Source organism: Bombus huntii, chromosome 8 (assembly GCF_024542735.1).
Source record: "Bombus huntii isolate Logan2020A chromosome 8, iyBomHunt1.1, whole genome shotgun sequence".
NCBI lineage: Eukaryota > Metazoa > Arthropoda > Insecta > Hymenoptera > Apidae > Bombus > Bombus huntii.
This window is the reverse complement of record NC_066245.1, coordinates 4805760-4830768: the sequence shown is the minus strand read 5'-3', so window position 1 is coordinate 4830768 and position 25009 is coordinate 4805760. Positions and strand designations below refer to the sequence as shown.

The window sequence follows — 25009 nt, the reverse complement described above, 5'->3', positions numbered from 1 at the left end:
GAAAGAGAAGGAGGTGGAGAACGAGAAGGAGCCGTGGAGAAGGAGAAGAAGGCATTGTTCGCTGGGTTGGACCCGGTGGAACCCTCCCGCTGCGCAAGTTATTTGCCACGATTCTCCTTCATGATTTTTACTCTAATTTGTAACGACAGGAACGGAGCACGCGAGCTGCATTCCTACTCTGTCGATCTTGCTCTTTCCTCCGACCAGCCCTCCTCTTCTCTCGCCTTTTCTCCGTGCTCTGTTGGCCGGATCGGGAGCATCGGTTCGAGAACAATCTCCTACCCACTACATATTCCGAACGGCATCCATCGGCTGTGCCTGTTCGCGTCGCGTCCATCGGGGGCCGAAAGAGCATGATGGAGGGAGAAAAAGGGACAGAAAGTAGAAGACAGAAGAAGAGAAGAGCGAAACGGGCCACAATGGACTCCCTATGATTTCGGTAGCGGTGTTTTTTGTCAGCGGCACACAAGAGCCTGCCATGGTTAGCCTTGATCGATGGCTGAACTTAGCTGAGTAAGCCTCCGTTTAATTAATTCTTTAATTACTTTTCCCGGAGCGAACGCGGCTACGGCCAGGGATCCGCGACCGATTTCCGATCTCTGATACGGATACCATCGTACGGTAGCGCACGCTGACTAGCTCGCTCTTTTAACACCATTCGTCTATGCGTGTCGGATCGACCACGATACCCCGTTCCTCTCGAACCATCCGCCCATCTCGTCATCGATTTCGCTAACCTTGCCCGAGCCTTACGAACTATCTAACCAATTACGAAGGTCGTATAATTTTCATGTACTTAAACGAAACAGGGGTGAAATGAGGTACAATAAAACCTTGTCTATCCGTGTTTAATTTAGGTACCTATACGAGCACAAATTAAACGCTTAGCCGTAGATGTACGAACTCGTAGCCAAATTTCTGTTATCCGAATTAGGATCGAACGTAACTTCAGTTATACGAACTCATATTCTTGTAATAAATCATTCTCTCATATAAACGCATAATCGTTTGTTTATATTGCGAATAACTTTCATATATCAAAGAAGAAACAGTTGAACGTAGCAGAGAAATAGCTGTTCTATTTCAATTTTCCGAACATCACCTGCTTCTAGTCGGACTAATCGGAAGACCTATTCGAGTAAACGAGGTTCTACTCTGAAACGCGATTTATCATGATTTTCTCTTGTCATTTTCAATGAAATGTTTCATTGGGTAACTGAAAATGCATATGAGATCGAGATAAGCCTAATCCATTACGATGAATATGAACCTGCGTTTCTTACACTCATCTTGTTTGCAGCTTTGCACAGTACGTTATAACCTCGATTTATCGAGGGACAAATGGTTTGTATAATTGTAGTTCGTCAATTTTCTCCATTGGCAATTATTTTTCGTTCGCATAAGAAGAATTCATTTGATCGGACTGAAACTTTGTTTAAATAAATGTAAATAAACGTAGTGCACATAAACGGAGTTCTACTGTATCTTACGATTTCCCAGACAGTTTACCAAATATCCTTGGAAAACCGTATGATGCATACGTGTTCGCGTATTCGGGTAGCCAGACTGTACAATATTTACAACACGAGGATACCCGTAACATTCGTTATACATGGTGTGTTCATCAGTCAAGGTGGTTAGCACGCAAGGAACCCGTGCGGCGCGAAAAAAAAGACCACGTCGTAAAATTCGGCAGGGTAGTCGATCATTGTTCTTGGAGTCTGGCCCATTGCACCTCTCTCCTCGTCCTCTCTACACCTATTCTAACTACTTTTCTCTCTTTTTCACGCCTCGTCTCGATGATTTTCTTGTTGTACGTTTTAGAGCCGTACCTATACTCGTTCGTATAATAACTGAAATTACTTATTCGATGAAACACAACCGGATCCAAGTGTAGCGCGAACTGCACCGCAGTAATGACGATGTTAGCGAGTGATAACGGCATTAAAGTCACCAACCAGATTAAGGTACATTAAAAGTCGCAACTTGGAGCGCATACGAAATAATAAAACACGAAGTACGTTCGAACCGATCTCTCTGACAAACGGTTCGCATACTTCTTCTTTACGTGATTATCTCTGTATCTTCGAAACGTTCCGATTTTTTCCAATTAATTTTCGAAATTAATTAATGATGCCCTGCTCGATATCTTTATTGATACGATTAAAACGTCAAATCGATGTGCTATCGTGCATAAATATTTGAATATTTGAGCCCTCTTGCACGAGTAATACTAGTGAACTGACAAGCTACAAGTTCAGATAAATGGAATTCTGCTGCTATATCGGTATTTCAAAAAATGAGTATGGTACCGGAACGTAAATGCTTCTAAATGTGTATCGACCATCTAATAGGGTTTAACTCGGTAACCAACCAGGGAAATAGGCAAAACAAACATTACCTGAACATTACCTGAGAAGGTGCTTGCCGCACAGACACAAAGGTATCCAGGTTCGCGTAGAAACTGGAGGAGAAAAGTGGCGTGGGTTCGCAGGGTGCGCGCAATAACATAACGGCGGGGTTGGTCTCCGTTAATCATGGGGCGGCGTTTGGACGCGGGGGCAACAGGGGAAAATCATCGAGGACGAAGCGTGTCGGAGTCGACTGGAAATTCAGCACGGAACGTATGCGAGCCGTTTACGTTTACGGGCGCGTGTTGGCCGATCTCCGGGGCTAAGGAGGCGTTAAGAGGGGCAGCGTCGTAAAATAAGGCGGCGACGTGCTAGATACGAGCTCAACGGCGCATCGTAAAATCAGTCGGTGTCGGTGCAACGGCATAATTCTTCGGGCTACCTCGGCCCCGTGAATTTTCGCGACCGCTTAACTACGGGGAGGAACACAACCAGCCCCAGCCAATGTTATGCGGATGTAATTGTTGAGAGCAGATGTTCGCATTCACCAGTGTGTTTGTTACTGCGGTTTCGATTCCGTACCACCGCGATATTGCGTAAACGTAACGACCGCCTTTCTTTCGCTTTCTTCCTCCTCGCTTTCACGTTTCTTCGCTGCTTCCTTTACCGTTTTAATCTCTTTTCGATCCTTTTTTCTTCTTTTCCGCTTCATCTTGGTGGGCACAATGAAAACGTCAATTCCAAAGGACGCGAACGGCTTCAATTTTCAAATTAGCCCGAGGTCGCCGGTGCCTTGATCTCAAACCGAAAGAGGATCGTTGCACGAATATCTGTGGCCAGATAAAAGGCACGCAAGCCTCTACGCTATGATCTCGTTGAAAAGGAGAAGACGTTAAAAGGGACAGCCTCGTAAAATTAGGCGACGTTGCGGGCCGACGATCGTGAAGACGTTGCACGAAGCCTCGTAAAATTATCCCGTACCCCCGCTCGACAGATAATTTCTTGCGTACGACAAATTTTATGCGGTGCGATCGGCTAACCGCGACTTCTCTCCGTGCTTCTCTCGCTTTGGAAAACACGAACACGTATCTACTGTCCGTTCACAGTCGCTTCGCACGAATATGCTCGACTCAGCGAAAACATCGGTTGAATATAAATTCCGACCTAAAAAAGAAACCCTCAAAAAGAATGAAGAAAGAAAGAGGGAAAGGAAGAAACGTTAATCGAGTCCCTGGCCGTGAGCAAATCGTTTGGCGAGCTTAAAGGGCTCTCGGTTTGAAATGAACGGAATGACATTTAAACGCGGTCGAATTCCATGGAATCTGGCATCATAGAGACCTGCCAGAAAACGAATCATATTTCACGGTTCCAACGGAGAGAACTCGACGGGTCCATCGGACCGCGGAAGGGGGAGACGCAGATGTCCGTAAAAAGGTAACGAAGGAAGCGACAGTTTTGATAATCGGTGTGCGCGTTCCGTATAATGCCGACAAGAGACGTAGTCCGGCACCGGCTACGGAAGATACGATACGACGTTTCTGCTTTTACTTCGGCTCGTCGTTTCGATAGCATTTTATCCGAGTCGGATCTAACTTCTATCAGTGCTCGTGTGTACACATTCGGACGCTGGACCGTGTATTTTCGAGTAAACGTTCTTCTCCAACCTTCGTTACATACTCCGTCACAACTACCTTCCAGGTACATGCAATGGCGATAAAAAATATTTGCACATAGTCCTATTTTACAACGAAGCATTTTTTAATAGATTCCACGTTTAGTAGTAGTAGTCGTATAAAAATACTACCGAGTGATATACATGTAGCATGTAAGTGTTATAATAAATACAATGGTGTTCCTTTTGAAGCGTAACCCGAGAATTCTCTTCAGAGCGTTTGAACTTTAACTATAAAATCTCACTTTTACAAGGAAGTTAATGCTCAACTTCGGATGTGCCAACTTACAGCTGAGCCTGTATTCTTCGAACTAAAGGATATATAATTTCAGTTAATGATCGTTTAATTCGTCGCGTTACGTGGTTGACAACGTGTGTGCTTGTCAACGATAATGCCACAACTCAAAAAGTTCCAAATTTACTTTCATCGAGTTTATTATGTTTCTATTTTTATATTTATAAATCCATTAGTTTTGCGTCAAGAGGCAAAATTTTTACTTGTGTCGCTATCAACCTGATCTTAGTTTTACAACAACACTGACTCATCTTTGATTGCCAATAGTAGAACATTTCTTTTGTTAACTAAGCCGTATGATATCGTTCGAACGACACACAAACGTTTTTTCGCCAATTTTAAAAAACCTTTGCCCTAGAATTGACATTTTTTTGAGTTGTACACTGCCGATGCCAAATAGCGATGTACCGCATATTTATTTATAATATGTTTATAGCGTATGAAAAGAGAAACAGTTGGACGTGAAACAACTGCTCGATTTCAATTCTGCGAACGTATTAGCGACTTGACAAGTTACAGGTTACAGATTCCCCTATATAATTTCACAATCGTGCATCGAATGGGATAATCACGTGACATATAATTTAATATAAACTTTGATTGTAAAATTTCATTAAATTTGTTAGGAAAACCAATTAAACAAAAAAAATTTATTAGTACTGTTAAATTTGCGACTCGTGACTTGTAAAATCTGTCTGATAATATTAGTTTAATTATGCAAGAGGGCCCAGGTCGTATTATCCGACATAATAGTAAGAAACGATGGTTATAGCTCGTAAACCTCAATTATAGAAACTACTCGGTTATCCCGAACTGCTTTGTTTCCCGACCTGTTCTAACAAACGAGGTTTCACTCTGCTTCGAGAATTTTATGAAAATTTTCATCGATTTATCCTTCTCCGCGTGGAATCGGAACAGCGTAATGATTAAAACGAAAAAGAAAGGAAGAACTTGCAACCACTGATGGCAAACGAAGGAAAAGAAGGTCACGCGATCGCGAAGATGAAGCGCGCGAGTTTACGAGGCAGATCGGCGATGGGTTTTAGACGAAATTTCGCCGCTGGTAGGAGATGAATCGTCCGGGTGATTCGCGCCACGGATGCTCGCATGCACGATGACGGGATCGTCGATGCTTGAAAGAAGAAGAGAAGGCCCCGACGAAGCCGCTTCAAGTCCACCTCCGGATCCTCTCTCTCCTCCGCGCCGCGTTGCCCCATCAACCTTCGCCGTTCGCGTTCGCTTCGAGCTTGCGTGCCAGTCAGCATTGGCAAGTAATTTCTTGCACGCAATTGCCCGCTACTGGAATTGCCTGGTAGGCGACCTCAGTCCGTCAGTCATTTACTTTTTAAATCGAGCCTACCTACCTACCTCTACCTGCCCGGCTGACTGGCTGCCTGACTGGCTGGCTGCCTGGCTGACGGACTACTCGACTGACTCGCGATACACGTTTGTGTTCCACGCGGTACACATATAAGCACGAATAAATACGTATATAGTCGATTTTGTATCACGCAGAATTTCCCAACGTTCAGCATCGATCCGCGATAAGCATCTTCTCTTTCACGACGTTTCGCGTCTTCTCGGCCGAAAATTATTCGAACGGGCCCGAGTAATACCGGTTCGAACGACCGGATCAAACTGTCTCTGACGCCTTTTCGCTTCAACATCATCTCCGGACGCGTCTACCGGTGTCCAACTTTTACATTTCTTACCACGATCAATTAGGTACGCGTTTGATTCTGTATTCGTGACACACGCGTCACTCGTAGAAACGTTTCGTGCGAATTCTCTAAGGAAACGGAGGTATATGAGTTTTATTTGTTCTATGCTTTACTTACGTCGATAGAAGATTGCAAGCGGAGGAAGAATTATCCTCTGAATCGAATGTATCGAGGAATAATTGTACGTTTAGAGGCCGTTACGTTTGCTATTCGTGCACGACAGGCCGAGTGTCCAGGAACAGGGAAGCGACGAGCAACATGACTATATCTTAATCGTCTCTTGTTATTGCCTTTCTAGACTAAGCGTACCGCGTTCGTGGGAACCTAGCCAGTTCTCGCATAAAGGAGGATACGGTCGTTCCAGTGGAAATTTTCGAACACCTTCCTTCTGTTACCTAACCGATCCCATATCACAGATATAAAATCCAAGTTACATCGTAGTAGCGAGTGACTAACAATAAGTTACCGATTCGTCCATCAAGATAAACACGAGCGAATTATCGTGGTCAGCTAAGTTATTAATTTATTTGGGAACTACTTATCGTTCCAATAAACCATAACTGATTCAGAAGCAAAGGTAACAAATGGTAAATTTACTCGAAAAACATACCGAATTAATTTCTATATATCTGGTATGTTGCCTACTTCTATAGTAAAATCCATCTCAACCTTTCTTACCTGAATTCCGACGACAATTGTAATTTCGCTAAATTTCTCTTTAATCACGTACAAGATAACGATCATTGACTCCACCCTAGGAGAAATCGTGTCGGAGGTTTAAACGCGATTTGTCGTCTGTAAAATCGATCATCGACGCCCCAGATATTCCACTCGTGCACAGCGAATCGCGGATAAAATCTCACTGTAATATGCGTACGTTTGAGAAATCGACGCGACACGTTACGCACGTAAACGATCGTCGACGCTACGTACAACTATGTACCCTCTGGGGAAAAATCAACCCTTCACTGGATACTGGAAGAGGCGTAACAAACGCTCGAGATCCATTCCCGCGATAATCGAAATCGTTTTTTTCACGCACGCCACTTCGACTCGTTCCAATTTCCCCGCCACTGAATTCCCCCCCCCCCCCCCCCCCCCCCCACCCTTCCCCCTGGTTGTTCGTTTAAACGTTTTCGAATAAAGCGAAGCGGCTCGTAAATACGATTATGGGAACGTGCAATTACCCTGTTAACTATCTTTTCGATGCATTAAACGTTTAAAATGATCGTACGTCGCCGTAGGATGCGAAAGATGAATGAGAAAAAAGAAATTTATGTACATCGCGACTCTAATGAGACGATGATTTACTTATTTATTCATTAAAGTAAAACAGAATCTTTCAGTATCCATAGCAAAGTGAAAATAATAGTGACGTATAGGAATCAAGATTTTCAATAATTGAATTTATCTTAATTTTCAAATGTATTAATATGGCGATAGAAAAATACGATTCGGTTTAAGTGGCGTTAATAAGTAAATTAATTGATAGCCAAGAATTTGATTAAAAATTTACGTAAAAGATACGTAAAAAATAGCTGAATGAAGACTCCTCGAAACGTCTGAACGTTATCCGAAATGCGATAAACGGAAAAATTTCTCACACGATTCATTGACCGTAGGATCTTTTTTACGATTTAACGTTTCTATGAGTAAAGCACTTATCGCGCGATCATTTCATTGCTTATGTAGTAACGCGCGATGGCGCCACTAACCGATCCGATTATTTAACGGAATCACTCGCAGAGGAAGCTAAACAATCGAATTATTTATAAACAAACAGCACACGTCACAATGCTAAATACGTAGTACAGAAAGCGATCGTGTTAACTATTTCTAAAGACGCAAGCAAAAACTGCTCCAAAAAATGACACTATCAAAGTCGTCATCGAAGGTTATCGCCACGGTCGAATACTAAATTGGTTATTTCTCAATCATTTAATATAACTTCGACTATGTATTGCATCGTACTTTAAGTAACTACGTAGATAGAAAATTTAATCGATCTTGTCAATGAAAAGTGTCGATGCACTAACATCGATAGAATTAAATTCGTCGGGATTCGATTGTTCCGAACATTGAACGGCAACACGCGTGCCAAATACTTGAAAATAAAAAAAAAACCTTGATCGTTCGCCGAAAATATCACTAAAGGTTATCGCGCCCCGATGAAAATGAAATGCTGCCGTCGAGCGAGTTAAAGTTTAGTAGAAAACCAAGAATCGTTAACGAAACGAATGACAGTCGCGATCCTCCGTGTTAATCGTTCATTCATGACACAGACAATTGTGTTTCGATTACTTATATCTATTACCTATCAGTGAGTTTCGTTGGATATAAAACGCGAACGTTACAACTAATTTGGTTGTGGTTGCAGCCGTAGAACGATGCGATTATGGAACGCGATACTCCTATTGCTTCTGATTCGCGTAGTTCTCGCCAGCAGTTGGTGGTCCTTCGCAAATATCATTTCGTCCATTTGGACTGTAACGAATTCCAGTAAAAGATTACCTTCCGCTACAAGCTATACGGAAAGGAAAAATGTAAATTTCACAGCCGGTGACGTAACGATTCTAGGTACGATAATAGAAGCTCCTCCTCGAAAGAAGATTTGCCCGGCACAAGAAAGATTGGATCGACGTGGAATATGCAGGAAGGTTTGGTAAAGCAAGTTTAAAGGGAACAACGCGTTAACGATGAAACTTATTGTATGGAATTACCAAATTATCTTTTCTCGATGATCGACAAGTTGGTACATCGATCGAGAAACTTTGGAACGAGGCCTGTCTTGATTCCAGAAACTAATACGTTGGGTATCACGCGATAACAGTTTGTTGTTACCATCGATACTCACAGTACTGATAAGACAGTGTTTTACACAAGACCCGGAGAGACACAGTTTCTTTGCTATCGACGAGTTTTCCAACTTCGTATTTATATTCGAACGCGAAGGCCGAGTCAGCGAGATCTGGAAATCCAACCAGTGTAAATGAGTAATGCGAATAGTGTCACGCAGTGGAAATGCAACGACGATAAAGCTCGTGTCACCACGTCACCGAAAAGTTGTAAAAATTTTTGCTAATATTATTATCGCGGTATTATCGTGATTCAGTCTTCAAAACTTCGTCGTCAATACACTTCGCGACTTTGCTCACAATAAATTACGTTGCATGAGCAACTTTTGTCTCGAATCTACTGTTGTTACCGTGTCAATTGCAGTATTAACATTTTAGTAGATTCAGCAAAACGTTAGAAACGAAGTCGAGTCTTTCATCGTTTTCAAGATGAGACTCCTGTGGATTGTACTGACGACAGCATTCGTCTTGTTTTTATCCTTGCACGTCGCAGATACAGTAACACCGAATATATCGAACGTAGAAAAGAAGTTCGTGCCATTCCAGAGCAACAACAAAAGCGTTCAAACTGGATCCTTCATCAACGTCCCGATTAATTGTCCACCGGACAGAGTGAAAATTGGGAATCGTTGTAGGGCTATCTTTTAAGTGAGTAGAAATTCTACCTGACAAGGATGCTTTGAAAAACAAAAATGGGGAAATCATCTGTTTAAGCAATCTTGTATAAAAAATATATATAGAATTGTAGAACTATGGAACTGCAGAATTGTAGAACTATGAAACTGCAGAATTGTAGAACTATGAAACTGCAGAACTGTAGAACTATGGAACTATAGAATTATAAAATTATGGAATTGTAGAATTGTAGAATTGTAGAATTGTGGAATTGTAGAATTGTTAATTGTAGAATTCATTATCAGTTATAGAATTATCAAACATAAATTTATGAAATTATGTGAGGAAATATTGATAGCTCCGATAGTTTCATAGAAGCGTAGTTTCTGTTCAAAATTCGAATTAATTCTAGATGCCACATTCGTAATAAAAAATCATTTCCATTAATCTATATCGAGGTTTCTAGTCATTTCTTCGTAATGAACACTTCGTGACAAAAAATTCCCAAGTCGTCTAAATCCTTACTAAAATCCTACAGGATTCTTCTTTCCTGAACGCAACGTCGGTAAGGAAGTGCATGCAACACAAGTGGATTATCTAACGAGCAAAGCGGCAATTCGAACGAAAAAGTCAAAAAATTTCTAAATTAAAATAGAAATATAAGAAGAACCAAGTAAAAAACATTGATACGATGCAGATATAGACTCGGCCTCGAAAGATTGGAATTATCAATTTCTGCGGGATTAAGAGGAAGGAAACCGCTTTATCGCTTGTTCGTAATTCGATTAGAATTTCCATGAATAAATCGAAAGGTTAAAAACTATGCAGAACGACATTTTTATATTATTTTATATCAAGCGTATATCTCAATTATATTAAATCAATCATTTATAAATATATAAATTTATAATATATAAATCATTCGCGTCAGTAGGACATTGGAATCTGACTTAACATATAGAGATAAATAATCTGCACAAGGTAAAATACCTTTCACGTGAATTCCAATTTCCTGTATGCTACAATTTGTGAAATATGTATTTACATACAAATTACGAACTAGAATACGTTTTGTAATTTACTTATAAAATTTCATCTAATTGTTATAGATATATACTTAAACATCAATAGAGAACAACCTATTCGAAATAATTTTAGGCTCGAAATGCCAGAATTCATTCCTTTGTTAAATTACCAAACGCGAATAAACTCATTAATATACATATGAGTAACACAACTACAACGTCTAAAAAATTTGCCTACTACGTACCTACTAATTATTAATTTATGGTATCGTTAAACTATCATGCGTAATTATCAAGTGGAAACCGCAATGTGCGTAATCAGGATATGAATTGTAACCGCAAATTAGTATGAATAAAACGAAAAAGAGAAGGGGAATTACACAGAAAGCAATATATTACACATATTTTCATTGCCTCGTATTTCAGTATCCGATTTCTGTCTCGACAATAGCTTGGTGAATAAACTAGGATCTAAAGGACCTAACGAGTTCTTAAAAACAGTCCTATCGAAATTATTTGTATTTTCTGCATACGTGATGGCTCCATTACGTTTCATTATCTTTGTTCTTCTTCTGTGTGCTTTCGTCGTTGCAAGCGAATCCAGGCCTCTTACTTTCCCAGAAAGAAGACGATGTCCACCAGGATACAGATACATTCGTAACGTGGGATGCAGAAAAATGTTAGACATTTTTAGAAGGTAAGTTATTAAAGATCAATCTCGAAAATTATAAAATTTCTTTCGATACCTGGTGCAATTGTATATTATTTTTTCCATTTGTTCCAGTCGAGTCTAGATAAGAAGTTCTTCCACAGTTCTTAAACGACTAATTGGACTCGTTCGAACCATCAAGGATTAATGGCATATCTATATTCTTTATCAAATATTGCAAAATGTATAGCCAGTTACTCTTTTGCGACTGTACACGTTTATGATTCACAAATATAAAGTAAATAACAATTTACTGACGCATAGTTTATGTCATGGTTTTTTTTTTCCAATCATTATTTGTCAACGTAAGATAGATAACTCGATCGAATTGAATTTATGTACTTTTAAACAGACCACGATCCTGATATGCACGCGATAATCGATCTATCGCAAAATTTGTTGCTGGGAAAATGGCTGCTCCCTTTGGCTTGCATTCTCAATAATAAAATCGGTCTTTAGTTTTTTCTTAACAGTAACATTAACTCTAAACGAGATAAAACCCGCATAAAATTCTACATAACGTGTTTAGGATAACAGAATTACAATTTATTTATAGTTCTATCGTTAAAATATAGCGTGACTGGCACATAACCTATTCTCTATCTTCGATTATCAAAGATTAATGTAAAAAAACATTGGAAATTTCGAATTTCGACAAAACAAATACGATATATCGCGTTTTCAAATTAAGCTGCAATTATTAATAAACAAAAAACAATTGCTAGCATATAACTATACTGTGATTACACTTACACATTCAACATCAGCACGTTGTACTTCTACTTAAATAAATTAGCACCTTGAATAATCGCGTTATCAAGGGCAATCTCGGAATAGTTTCATCTCGCATGCAAATTCATCACCTACGTCGCATATTAGCCCCGTAATCGTGAAAATTTGACTGAGTAACACATAGACTTAACAATGTCTACGTTGAGCATATCAGAACAGTTAACAACGTTGCACAAGTTTGTTATTAACGACACTATGAATCGATGATCGTAACAATATTATGACTTAATGACTCAATAAGACAAAAGATTAAGCAGATATTTAAAAAAAAGATTTAGCTGCCCGACCAGATAACTCCGTGTTCATAAACAGTATCATCCTGATAACGATCGGTAATTACCGCAAACAAAAATGATACTATTGCTACGGTGTTATAGCGAAATCGTATGATCCGTGCTCCGTATGTGTGAGAATACGCGCGTATGCATTAGCGTGTGTGTAGCCAGAAATACGCGCCGAGCGTACTCGCTTCGGCAGTCGATCGCGGCGCGAGCATACGAACCTGTTCAGGTGTAACTTCCTCGCGTTTTCCTCGTGCATCGCAAACAGCGATTTGAGTGCAATGCAAACAGCGAGACCGAGCGTCACGTAAACACGTGCAACTATTATTTCTCGTAATTAAAATCTGTCGTCGCCGATACATCTGAACGCGTCAAGTTCGCGTCAACAAAGAACGGATTTTATGGTTCAAAGACAATTATCCTCGCATTTTTTTTGTGGTGAACACGCGGAGTAAAACGACTGAAAATAGCAAAAATGTCGCAGTTAATCAGATACAGAACGCTCGTTCTTGTGATTTTTTGTGGATTGGTGATGCCCCATAAGGCTGACATATTATTTCCTGACCAGATAAGTCCAAGACAGTCAAAGCCTCCGGTCGAACCAAGAACAGCAGAAAACATCGCATTGTTATTGGTAAAATCAATCACATATTTTATCGAAGAGATTCGAAAGCGTTACATGTATTTCGTATTTCACGAGTGGAACGCAAAGAGACTGTTCACGAGCCGCGTTGCAACACTCCCACGTTTTCACTTCGATAAATAGCGCAATTATGTTATCCCGCGGAGCATTGTGAAGAACGTACGTAACGAACGTTTAAAAATTAATTTGATCGTTTCGTGTGCAAAAGGCACTGGGTCGTAAACTGGCACAGGTCGTATTTTTTATCGTCGTATTTTTACGCGAATATATATATTGGTCGTTCGAACCGTTAACATTTAGCAACGCCATTAATCTTTATGAATAATGATCTTATATTTATGAGTATATATACTTCTGAAATTGATCGATCAACGGAATGTTTTTACTACGAATTTAACATGAAAATCGTAATACACGATGATTATCGAAAAAATATATGCAACACGTGCTATCAATTGTAGTGAATTGTGCGGAAGTCAGTCATCCGTTTCGGTTTTGCTACCGTATCGTTTCCTATTTTTCCATTATCTTCACCGTACACTCGTTAACTTAAGTAACAGTATGAAAAACGGTTGACAGTTCCTTCTGTCGACGATAGGCATTGATATTACGACATCCTTGCGAACGAGAGCACGATTGCTTTTCCCGCAAAGATCTGAATGACGTCGAAGGCCGTATAACACTAATGTCAAGGATGTACGTGGTATAGAAGCAGGTATGAAGGTAGAAGATCGAGATTGAAAAGTAAAAAACCTCGCGGTGCACGCTTAGGATTCCTGTCACGTTGTCGGTGAATCGATATATAGATAATTGATTACACGTCATTCGACGTTCGAGCGAATACCTAGCCGATTACTTTGCGAAACACGGTTAATTTTATCAGGGAAAGTTGATAAAATTCGTCCTTTGAAGAACGAAACAAAATTAAAAAGTAAAACAAACAAACACAAAATTAAAAAGTTTCCAAAGTTTTATGTACAGTTTTACTGACTAATGTGACCCTCATTCCTCTGAAACCAAAGAGAAATTTAGGTTACGATTTGAAAAACATATACACAGCGATGCTATGGTTGCAAGGTGAAATCTATTCCCCCAAAAGGTCGTCATAAATATCATTTCGCGAAGATAATATTTGTTTGATCACGGCGCCATCACCGTATGTGTACAACGCATATTTCACTGCTACAATAGGGTTATACGACCGAGTTTAACGCCAGGTGTAATAGTCGATCTTTAAAAGTCGCGGTAAAATTCCTGTAAAGCGCCAAGAGACAGAGCTTCTTGGAAAGTACAATGTCTTGGATTTCTCAGCTATGCAAATCGCGAAATACGTAATCTGTTTATTAAAATGCTGGTCGTACCGTTACCGATTCCCTCCGCACCTGTGGAAATATTCAAGTTAACGTGTCAGATCGGTGACAATTCATCGATATACGTGAAATAACTATAGTACGAAATACATATACACGGTAAATTGTTGACTGGTCATGTCACCTCTGAAAAATTCGAAAAGAAACGAATGAACCGCATCTATCGAGGCAGAACGTTAACGCCAAAGATGCTTCTGAGAAATCGGTTCAACGTTTTGCGGAGTTTTTAGTGTGCACACGATAGTAGCTTGTTCAAAACCAGTTTTAGGTGGAAAGGCGAACGTGTGGTTGAAAAACGACTCGACATGCCAAAGTTGGGAGTCTCATACCAGTGACCAAGACGTAAAAAATGCTTTTTAACAACATTCTAAATATAGCCGCGGCGAAGGACTAATCTTTTTTATAGTTTCCCGGATGATTGACCTAAAATCATTTTGTACCTCTCATGATTACCTTAGTCGCACGAGTATACACAATCGAATTCGATGATTCATCGATTAGCCATTAGCAGGAATATCCCGATTATTACATCGAGATTCCACCGTTCGTACATTTTCTGCGAGACGAGGGTATTTCCAAACAAATATCGTGTCCCTTTAAATTATTTTAATAGCACGAACGGTAGCATAGCAACTCCTATTTTTCGATATCATATGACCCATATTAGAGATCTTAACGCATTGTTCAGAACATGATACGTCAGTACATGATACGCGCATAACTGTTATCTAACCAATGTTCCTTTCAATTCTTCATTGCTTAATATGCATGACAAAACATTGGAATTCCTGATTAGAATCAGGTGGCTGATTAACATGCCTTTTCTTCTTAAAATTGGTTGCGTGTAACGAACGTGTATCTAATAAAATGGAAGAATGACTAAGGATTTTCCAGGAAAACAGCTACCTGGTTTTTGGTTCATCTTGCACAATTCAACTAATAGTATTAATGATATTTTGCAAATCTCAGGTTACGAATTATTAGTACTAATCAATTTTCTTACTTTATAATAACAAATATGGCTATGTAACAAACGAAATTTTACAAATAAAATTGTGAAAGAAACATTTACGATTTACAACTTGTTAGTTCATTAATATTATTAATTAATACATTATTGCGCAACAGCTCTTTCTTAATCAGGGCTTTATTGGCAATAGCATTGTATCATTTTACCATTATCAGTTGTGGTATTGACTAATCGAGATAACGAAAAAAAGATAATCCCGAAACAAATAGAGAACGTAAAAATTTCTCCACAAATTATGTTTTTTCTTTCGTAAAGAAAATGTTCTATTCCTTTCAGCGGTCGCAGTCATCGGAAACAGCCAGGAAAATCAATTCGCCAGAAGAGTTCCTTCGAATGATCGGTGTATCGCCGTCACAAGTCTTCCTTACTAGTAAGTGTTTACGTTCTTAAATAGATTAATATCGTTCATTATGAATGTTACTTTACAGGAAAATTTTTACTCGGTAATATTGAAAGGAAAAAATATCCGTAACGTAGACACGATACTACTATAACGATGCAATATAGTAGGAAATTACAGCAGGTAAATTGGCTATAACTGCAACAAATATTGTCTGTTTAAATAAACGCGTTCACCTGAGTGTTATCTTCTAGTGATTACATTGTATAAACAACCTCGACTATCAGTGAACATGAGAGCATTCAATTGACCGCAGTACAAAAAACGTACTTAACATAAAAGTCTTATAAGCGTATACTCTGCAAGTAAAATTACGTATACTTGCAGATATTCGACTTGAAATTTCGTTCTTCTATCTAAATTCGTGCAATACTGTATCGTCTTACGTGTTCACTATTCTGATATAAATATTATTAGATAAATCTTAAAACAAACTTCTTCTTATTCCTGTGGTTACGATCGTCTACACTAATGACGGTCTGTTAAAGACAAGGAGAGTGGCAATAATGGCATACAAGGATCTTTCGTTGCCATTTCCATTTCCAAGTTTTCCAGGAAGCCTTCATGGTCCTCAAAGAAATCAAAATCCTTCAAAAAGCAATCGAAATCGTTCATGTTAGGTACCTATCTACTAGTAATTTCATTGATTTCTTGTAAACTGGGTGGTAGTTTTCACTTTAGACTGTTCGAATCGTATCCGTAACATTTTTAGTTTTATACGGTTGTTCCAAGGTTGAGTTATCGAGCGGAATGATATACGCAATCTGCAATTTACATGGTCGCCTTTTAAATGCGAAAATTAGACGTGACCAAGATCTACGCGTAAGATTAAACCGCTTAAATGTAACGAAATAAAAACTTGAGTCGTGCAAAAAGGTATGATTATATGAAGATGGTCTTAAAATGAAACGATAATCTTCATTACTGTTTGTCCATTATTTTATGTGAACACAATCATAAAAATCGAACAATAATTCTCGTTATTGCACAAGAAAAAATAAACGAAGAGTATTAATCCTTATCTTATTTCGAAAAAATTTCGCGAAAATTCTATTTCGTCGTTTGCTTGTACGTACTTAACTTCAACGACATCGTGTCCATCTTCTCGACTACACTCTCTCTTGATGGTTGGTGCAATTTCCTCTTCCAATTTTATCCTATTAATGCTTTACTCGATCTCTTCTATGTCGACGACGACATCTCGAGCTTGAAAAGATTACAAAGATCACCCTCGCTTAAGTCGTAAGATGTGTCGTCCATTACGCTAATTTCCTTCGCATGGATTTCATTCTGATTACAGTCTCTTATGACGTTACACGTTGATGACATTTCCGTCTCTTGAAAGAACTTAGGCTTATAGATTGCCTCATTATGACTACTGGTGAAATTACCATCATCTTTTGCCCATTTTTGGTACTTCCCATGGTGATACAAGCAAAATATGTTTCCACGTAAAGATCTTAATTTTAATCTGCTTTAATGTTGTAAAATCCTTTTCCAACATTAACATTCTTCCTCCTCCTTCTTTTTGTAACTGCAGTTGACATATCAGCGATCGATATCGTATTCGAAAAAATACATATTTCTAGAATTCGTATTATAAGCTTCCATAAAGGCAGACACGTTTATCCTGCCTTGCGAATCAACCTGCCGAACCAATCGGAGACCACATCCTTCAACAAGTGACTTTCTAAATCGCAAGAAAGATCATCGACCAAAACGAGATAACTATTGAAATAGATAGTTCGAATGAAAAATAGTTAAAGCGAGTGCAATAGTTTGCGCGTGTTCCTCCATTTTTAAATTGTGTAATAAGGTGTGACGAGTTCTACGTTAGAAAATGTCCAAGTAGCTACTTTTTACGTCAAACCACAGAAACCACACTGAACTGGATATAACAGGAATTTAGAGGAAACGAAGGAAAATCCTCTGATTAACTCAGGATCATAATCGCGATCCGACCTTTTGCTTAACAGTCTAATACCTTCTATTCTAGGCAGAATGGGTGAACCTGAAGAACGCTCGAATAGTGAAATGGCAAAACAAGCTAACTGTGAGCCTTCACCAACCGTAGTTCCTACATATCAACGTAACGATCCATCTATCATCTATTTTCCCCGGTGTACACGAGTGAAAAGATGCACAGGTTGTTGCGGAAACGAGTTACTCTCTTGTCAGCCAAAGGAAATAGAAACCCGAAATTTTGAAGTAAGACAGCTCGATAAATATATAATTACAGATAAACAATAATGTTCGAAATAATTACATATTACGAATGTTTGAAGATCATGCTGGCAAAATTGACAGAGCAAGGTAGATTCGAGTACCAAGGCAAACAAGTCATACCAATAGATGAGCACATCAGATGCGGATGTGACTGCGTAATAAAACCATCGGTAATTTGAGAATAGCCAATAATTGAGATCTTCCTCCTTAAATTAGTACAATCCGCTCAACACCTCAACAATCCGTGATAACTTTAACGTTATAATTTTCATTACACTTTCATCATACACGCCGAATGCATTTATACGTTAGAGAGCTAAAGAATATTAAATTCAAAATTTAAGAAAGATAGAATCTAGATTATTTTATTTGATAAACTTTTTTCAGGATTGTACGCCCAAACAGGTTTATAAGGAGAACTTATGTAGATGCGTGTGCAGCAACACGGACGATCGAGCGAAATGTATTGAACACCCAGATAAAATCTGGGATCCGATATATTGTAGCTGTTCTTGTAGAAACGCACATGAATGTTCGACCGGCTTCTTTTACAACCAGAATACGTGCAGGTGTGAACGTTCTCCAGTAGAACAACGGAAATAAGAGCACACAATCCTCACTGTTCTCTACTGTTCTATATATCTTGTAAGCTGCGCGCGTTACATTAAATGTTTTTTGAAATTTCTTTCTTTTTTTTTTTTTTTTTTTTAATAACTTTATTTTTCTGCTTCATTCGCAAGAACTAATGCTTACCCTCATAACTTATCTTCTTTAATACTTCTATGCGACCACTACACATTTGACTGCTACTTTATGTTAAATCAATCATTGCATTGACGAGAATCTACTGTATCCCTGTTTCCACCCTGCGCTTGCTTTTATACGTTACAAGAGAGATAATTAAACTATTACTTCAGCTGAATCAATTGAAATAAAATATTATTTTCTTCTAATGAATGAATTCATCAATGCACATTATGTGTTTATTAACAGCATGCAAATAATTTTTTTTATAAAGAAGCAAGTTGAAGGCTCAAACATAATGTCAAACTTTTAATACTCAAAAATATTTCAGATGTGAGCAATTACCGATATCTAGATCCTGGTTTACATCTACGAAAGGGACTGATTATAGATTTGGGCAAACACAAAAACCAGATGAACCACCAGTAATAATTCCTCTAGATGCAAATGATCCTAGGAGGAAACCTAAACCAGATCCAGAATAGAAGTCTTCCATTTATAAACTAAATGTGAATCATAAGACTTTTATAAGACAGCTATTTTAATAGCACTTATTTAAGTTAATTTTTCACCTTTGTGCCATTTTGCTACACACACACACACATACACGCACACACAATATATAATTACAGTATTTCCATAATATGTATTATTAATCCATTCTTGTATAAATGAATGTACTCTTAAAATTAAAACGCACTGTGATATAAACAAATATAATTATTTAATGCATAAATGTACTAGCTACACTGTTTAGCATCAATTAGCAAAAGGTATTTTATTTATACATCTTTTATATATTGTCATTTTAAGAAGTTATACAATTATTGCGACCTATCCTATCTTGATCTTATTCGAATACTGCCACTTTCGATCGTTTTGTAGATATATAAAATCGCTGTTTTATTAACTTTTAAAGGAGTTCTGCATCTTTCAAATTGAATTGTTCATCAACGTCCTAATGTTCGCCGGGCAGGATGAGAATCGAAAATCGTTGCAAAATTTATTTATATATAGGACTTATGTACAGTCTTGTATATTGTAAGCTAAACTTCAAGAAATATAAATTGAATTTTTCAGCTATAAATGTTTCGCATAGTACAATCACAATCGCTGTCAATCAATCAAGATTATATTATTGTCATGTAATTACTGTATTATTGTCACTTTATTATCATGTAATTAATAATTCTATATATGAAATAATACTGATTGCCTACGTCTCAACGCGTGTAGGTTTACTGCAAATGGAAGCCCTTCCCATCCACGATCCTTTTATGCAAAAATATATTAATTCTGCATTTAAAAAGTAGAACACCTCTTTTTATTGGTCCTAAAGCAATTCCTGAAACAATCTTCAAAATAATTTAAACGAAGACGAAGATTATTTGCAAACCCTACCTATAGAAATCTGAAGGCTTTTCTATAAGTCCTGTCTACATAAAAATTTAAGGATCTATTGTGGGAACCATATACAAAAGCCTAAACGTTACAAAGAGGAAGAATGGAAAACTACATAGGACATTATATGGGATACGAGTCTTCTTTTGCCAATCTTACAATGAATCCTGAAACAAACTCAAACAGAAAAAATTTGGTAAAATTCTATGAGGCTATCTATGTGTATGTAATTAATTACCAAATGAAGAGAAAAATTATTTGAGATGCTATTAAAAGATACTCATAGTAAAACAATATTCATTACTGGCGAACGAACATATTTTAGCAGTATTTTCATTAACAAACACTATGATAATTCGGGGTGTGTTGAAGAAGAGAACGAATCAGTGACCAACATGGCCATCAGAATACGATCAACAGACACTCGATACAATCCCAAGCAACAGGCTATGAGTGGATTACCTTTTCTTTCTCGCGACTCTAATTCAGTAAAGCTAAATGTAAAATCGAAAATTCTCAATATAAATTACGAAGAGTGCTTCATATAATATTTGCAAGTATTAATTAATATAATTAACTACTAAAAGTAAAAAAAATAAACAAAAAAAAATTTAAAACTCTCAAAAGCAAAAGTAGGATGTCTTAGTTATACATATTGATGTATGCACTCGTATTTAAATATTCATAACGTTAATAACGAGTGTAATGCTGCATCAGATGATTCAGAAGAAACTGTTCTTTCACAGTCTAGTGAAAGAAAATTGGGCTTGATATAGGCGCAACACTACTTCAAAAACCGCAATCATTCGTCAACGCAACTCTAACTAAAGAACTAATTAAAACAATCGCGATGAAAGACCGCAACACTAATTCTTAAAACAAATTTAATAAAAATTATTACATATTATTATATATGAAAAGAAAGCTACTTCAAATACATATTACGATAGAAATTGTAATACTATAAAAGTAATGAAATTTGAACATTTCTAAATGTAATTTTAAACAAGGGGGAACAAAATTAACTCTAATACGTATATTATTCTTTAGAAAATTCTATGAATTCATAATCAAAATTGCAAAAGACAATCGCGATGTCATAATTCGCAACACTAAAGCAAACACGAATATCATTTTTTCGCAACTCTAATTCAAACCGTAATGAATCTCTCGCAACGCTAATAAAAAACCGCAAAACTTTTATGATTTATCTCTCGTAACACTTATGAAAAAACGCGACTTGCTCAATATGGTGATGGGTCGACATATACATCGGCTTAAAAAATGGAAAAGAAATACTACGAAAATACTACAAACGAGCATAGTGACAAAGTAGTAACGAGAATGATTTTCCATGTCCTGGATGATCCAGAGGATGGAAAAACATTAGTAGTTGCCCTCTTCCATGGCAAATTTGCCGGGCCTCTTCGGCTCGTAGCCTCTTCTTTCTTCAGGTGTTTATACTTATAAAAGTGAAATAAAAAAATATATCGCGGAAGCTGGACGACTAAGGATCGTAATGATCGTTGATCGCTCGCATGTGCGTGCTCGAGCAATAGATAAACGTTCGTTTCGAAACCTACTCCCTACTCGCGTCCACGTCCGCGAAATTCGAAAAATCGATAGACAAAGCCAGAGACAAATGGAATGCGCCATTCGTGGTAGCTTCACTATCGTTTTTTCAAATCAAATTTCCTGAAACAGGTTGGACACGCGAAAACGCGCCTACCCGATCACAGACTGTGCCAACCTGCCCGGCCCTACCTACTTATAATTAATACACACACATACCAGACAGTATGCTACCTATCCTACCTAGCCCTATATTTAAAAAATTGCAAAACAAGCACACCAACACATTCGCTCCACGGTTCTCACACATAACTCGAGCGCAAAAGCCTACACTAGAGAGACGTCCCGGGACGCCTCCGACACTCAAGTTCCACACAACTTTCACACTCTAATTTACATACCATTTTCCTGAAATCGACTGACGATGGCTAGCGACCATTGCGTAAAATATGGTAAAGATACGTGTAGGATATTATATATCGAATATTGTTAATGTTAATTAGTATTCATGATCATGTTATATAAGCATTCTTAATCTTTGACATGTTATGTCATTTGGAGAAATTGAGAGATATGGTTGAAATAAGTGGTAATTTGATACCGTTGTGATTGAATATTACTGTTTATTATATGTTATATTTAATAGCATATCTAAATATTTTCATTGTATATTGTAAAATTAAAGTTACAATGGTTGGAATCATAAGACGACGCAATTCCACAGCCTAACCACACACACACAATGTAGAAAATACGTCGGGCACGATACGCTAACGCAATGTCAGTCGCTGAGAAATTGTTCAGCTTATAAAGTATCCTCATCATGCCCATTGCCTTTCTCCCACCCAAGTAGCACCTGGGCACATGAGTGAGGTTTTGGCAATGAACATGGAATGGGTTAAACCTGAAAATCCTGAGCTAAAATTATGATCAGAGTATCTATTTGGTATAGTTTGTATCTAACGGGCTAATATTCTTTGATTTTTCATTTCCATTTTATTTCCAATTTTAATAACTCTATACTTTACTTTGTTAATTTAGCAAATTACTAAAATGCTAAACTTGAATGAAAGAAATTAATAAAGAACGTATCCATTAAAAAACAAGTTAGGATTGAATGCAAATATATACTATTAAATTCAATGAATAATAGTGAACTCTAAGTGAAATGTCTGTGAAGTTTCAGTCGCGAAGTGTTTTCTTGCACATGAAAACTGATGCATTCTTAGACAGACTGAACTTTTATATCTTCATATTTCAATTTCAAATTCTATTGAAATTATACTGAATATGGAACTCGAATAATAAAGTTGTTCAATACTATTATAAAATGGAAGATAAGTATTGTCACTAACATTATTATAATAATTATTATAATGATTTCTATCATTATCGTAATTTTCACAGTGACGAAATCGGAGGGTATCCGATTTCTTTGCTTTGAAATACTCAGAGTCATTTTAATATCCGTTGTCTATTTATTTATTCATACAAATACACGCTCATATAAATATTTAATCTTTTCAATCACATATACATATATCAATTGTCAACATTACGTTATCCATACTAGTTCTTTGTTATTCACAATGTATTGTTATCAAAATTCAAAAACGCGACGTGCAAGAAAACCTATCCTGAACTAATAAACAGATATAGACAAGAAAATGTTACTATTCACGGATATAATAAATATCCGCGGTCACTATGCTCGCAAAAAATTCTACGTAATACAACTAGTCACCCGTGTCGATTCGGACCATTCATTCTACGACATGATTGAGTGACTGGAGGAACAAAAGTGCATGCGACTCACCATTAAACGGGGAGAACGTTGCACTGGGTCAGCGGAAGTCAAGTCTATCATCAAGCAATCTAGTCTAGTGTCAAACACATGGCAAAAATGGAGGCTGTGAACAATCTGTTACAAAGCATAAAATATTATAATTTGCTCTTAAAGGCACAGAGTTAATTGTTTGAGAAATTTGAGCTAATAAAAGATTGCTATTCATTAAACTTGAAATATTAATATAAAAATTGGATCTCTAATAATTTTTTAATCATATCAGACATATATTTTCATCTTATAATTATTATTTATTATTATAATTATTATTGAAACTTTAGGTTATTCTACATTTTACTTCATTGGAAAGAAAATTATAGAAAATAAAATTAATTCAAGCACAGTGTGTAAAATTACTTACATTCTTAGCTTTTGTAGCACAGTGAGATCCTCCTTAAAGAATAGAAGGAAAAGAGTTGTAAAAAATCTGTAAAACAACATGAAACATTACAATTTGTTCTTAAAAACAGAGTGCTGATTATTTAAACAATTTGGAAAGAATGAAAGATGAAAGTTTACTTATAATAAAGTTTGAAATTCTAATAAACTTTAACAAATATAAAATTTGAAACTAATGTAAAATTTTAGAACCTAGAAATTAAAAATCTAATGATTTCTGAAGCATGTCAGACATTTGTATCTTATAATTCAATATTAGGACTTTGACATCTTTTTTATTTCAATAGAAGAATAGGAATCCTAATCTCCCAAATTTTCTTAATTAGTAGTATTTGAAGCAAAATATACAAACTAGAGTTAATTTAACTATAAAGTAAAGATATATACTTACATTCTTGGCTATCGTCAGACCTTCCTCAAAGAACAGGAAGAAGTTGAGGCTTTGAGATATCTGTAACAGTACATAAAATATTAAGATTTGTTTTTGGAGGCATATTTTGTTGATTATTTAAAATATCTGAGATAATAAAAGATGAAAGTTCTTAAATTTGAGACTTTAGCAATAATGAAACTGATAATTCAATAAATTCTAGTATAAGTATGGGAATTAGAACTGAAATATAAAAGTTTGAAATCTGAAAATTTAGAATTCAATGATTTCTGATGAACGTCAGACATTTCTATTTTATAATTGACTGTTAACGCTTTTAAACTTCTCATTTCAGTAGAAAAGAATTTATAATTTTTCACATTATCAAACATTTTCACTTCTTAACCAACAATAGTTCAAATAAAATACAACAAAATTGAATAAATTGAAATGCAATATACAAATACATATACTAACATTCTTGAGCTTTTGGAGAGGCTTTATCCTCTTGAAAGATGCACTGACTCTAATAACGAAAACATATATTTAAAAAAACATATATAAAAAAGAAAAAAATAAAAGACTGCGTTAACGCGAACGTATTGCAAATTTACTTAATAATATCTTACTGTGTGACTTCACATGCGATTGTTTAATTGAATTTAATCAAAGCTATCACGATTTGAAAATAT

At 37.0% G+C, this 25009-nt stretch overlaps 1 protein-coding gene and 1 long non-coding RNA gene across 3 annotated transcripts; one reads left to right on the top strand and one right to left on the bottom strand.

Annotated features, from left to right (window-relative positions):
• Positions 1–12498: 12498 nt before the first annotated feature.
• LOC126869068 (vascular endothelial growth factor A) lies at positions 12499–19956 on the top strand. Of its 2 annotated transcripts, none has more exons than XM_050625234.1 (6): positions 12499–12950; positions 15636–15729; positions 17756–17967; positions 18045–18155; positions 18373–18554; positions 19061–19956. In XM_050625234.1, the coding sequence occupies exons 1-6, from the start codon at positions 12792–12794 to the stop codon at positions 19212–19214; spliced, it is 912 nt and encodes a 303-aa protein (XP_050481191.1). In that variant the 5' UTR covers positions 12499–12791; the 3' UTR covers positions 19215–19956. The 2 variants fall into 2 exon arrangements, with proteins under 2 accessions (XP_050481191.1, XP_050481192.1); XM_050625235.1 differs by having other exon boundaries at positions 18373–18630; positions 19061–19269.
• LOC126869083 (uncharacterized) lies at positions 19515–23975 on the bottom strand. Its single transcript, XR_007690821.1, has 3 exons — positions 23910–23975; positions 23519–23623; positions 19515–20297 (listed from the first exon to the last, which is right to left on the bottom strand). It is a non-coding gene; the product is annotated as an uncharacterized LOC126869083 (long non-coding RNA).
• Between the last annotated feature and the right edge of the window lie 1034 nt (positions 23976–25009).

Bases quoted from the DNA above. Each gene is read 5' to 3' on its own strand.
- LOC126869068 (XM_050625234.1), top strand. From the start codon at position 12,792: ATGTCGCAGTTAATCAGATACAGAACGCTCGTTCTTGTGATTTTTTGT. The intron at 17,968-18,044 runs GTAAGACAGCTC...GAATGTTTGAAG, and splicing joins TAGAAACCCGAAATTTTGAA to ATCATGCTGGCAAAATTGAC. The intron at 18,555-19,060 runs GTGTGAACGTTC...AAAATATTTCAG, and splicing joins TACAACCAGAATACGTGCAG to ATGTGAGCAATTACCGATAT.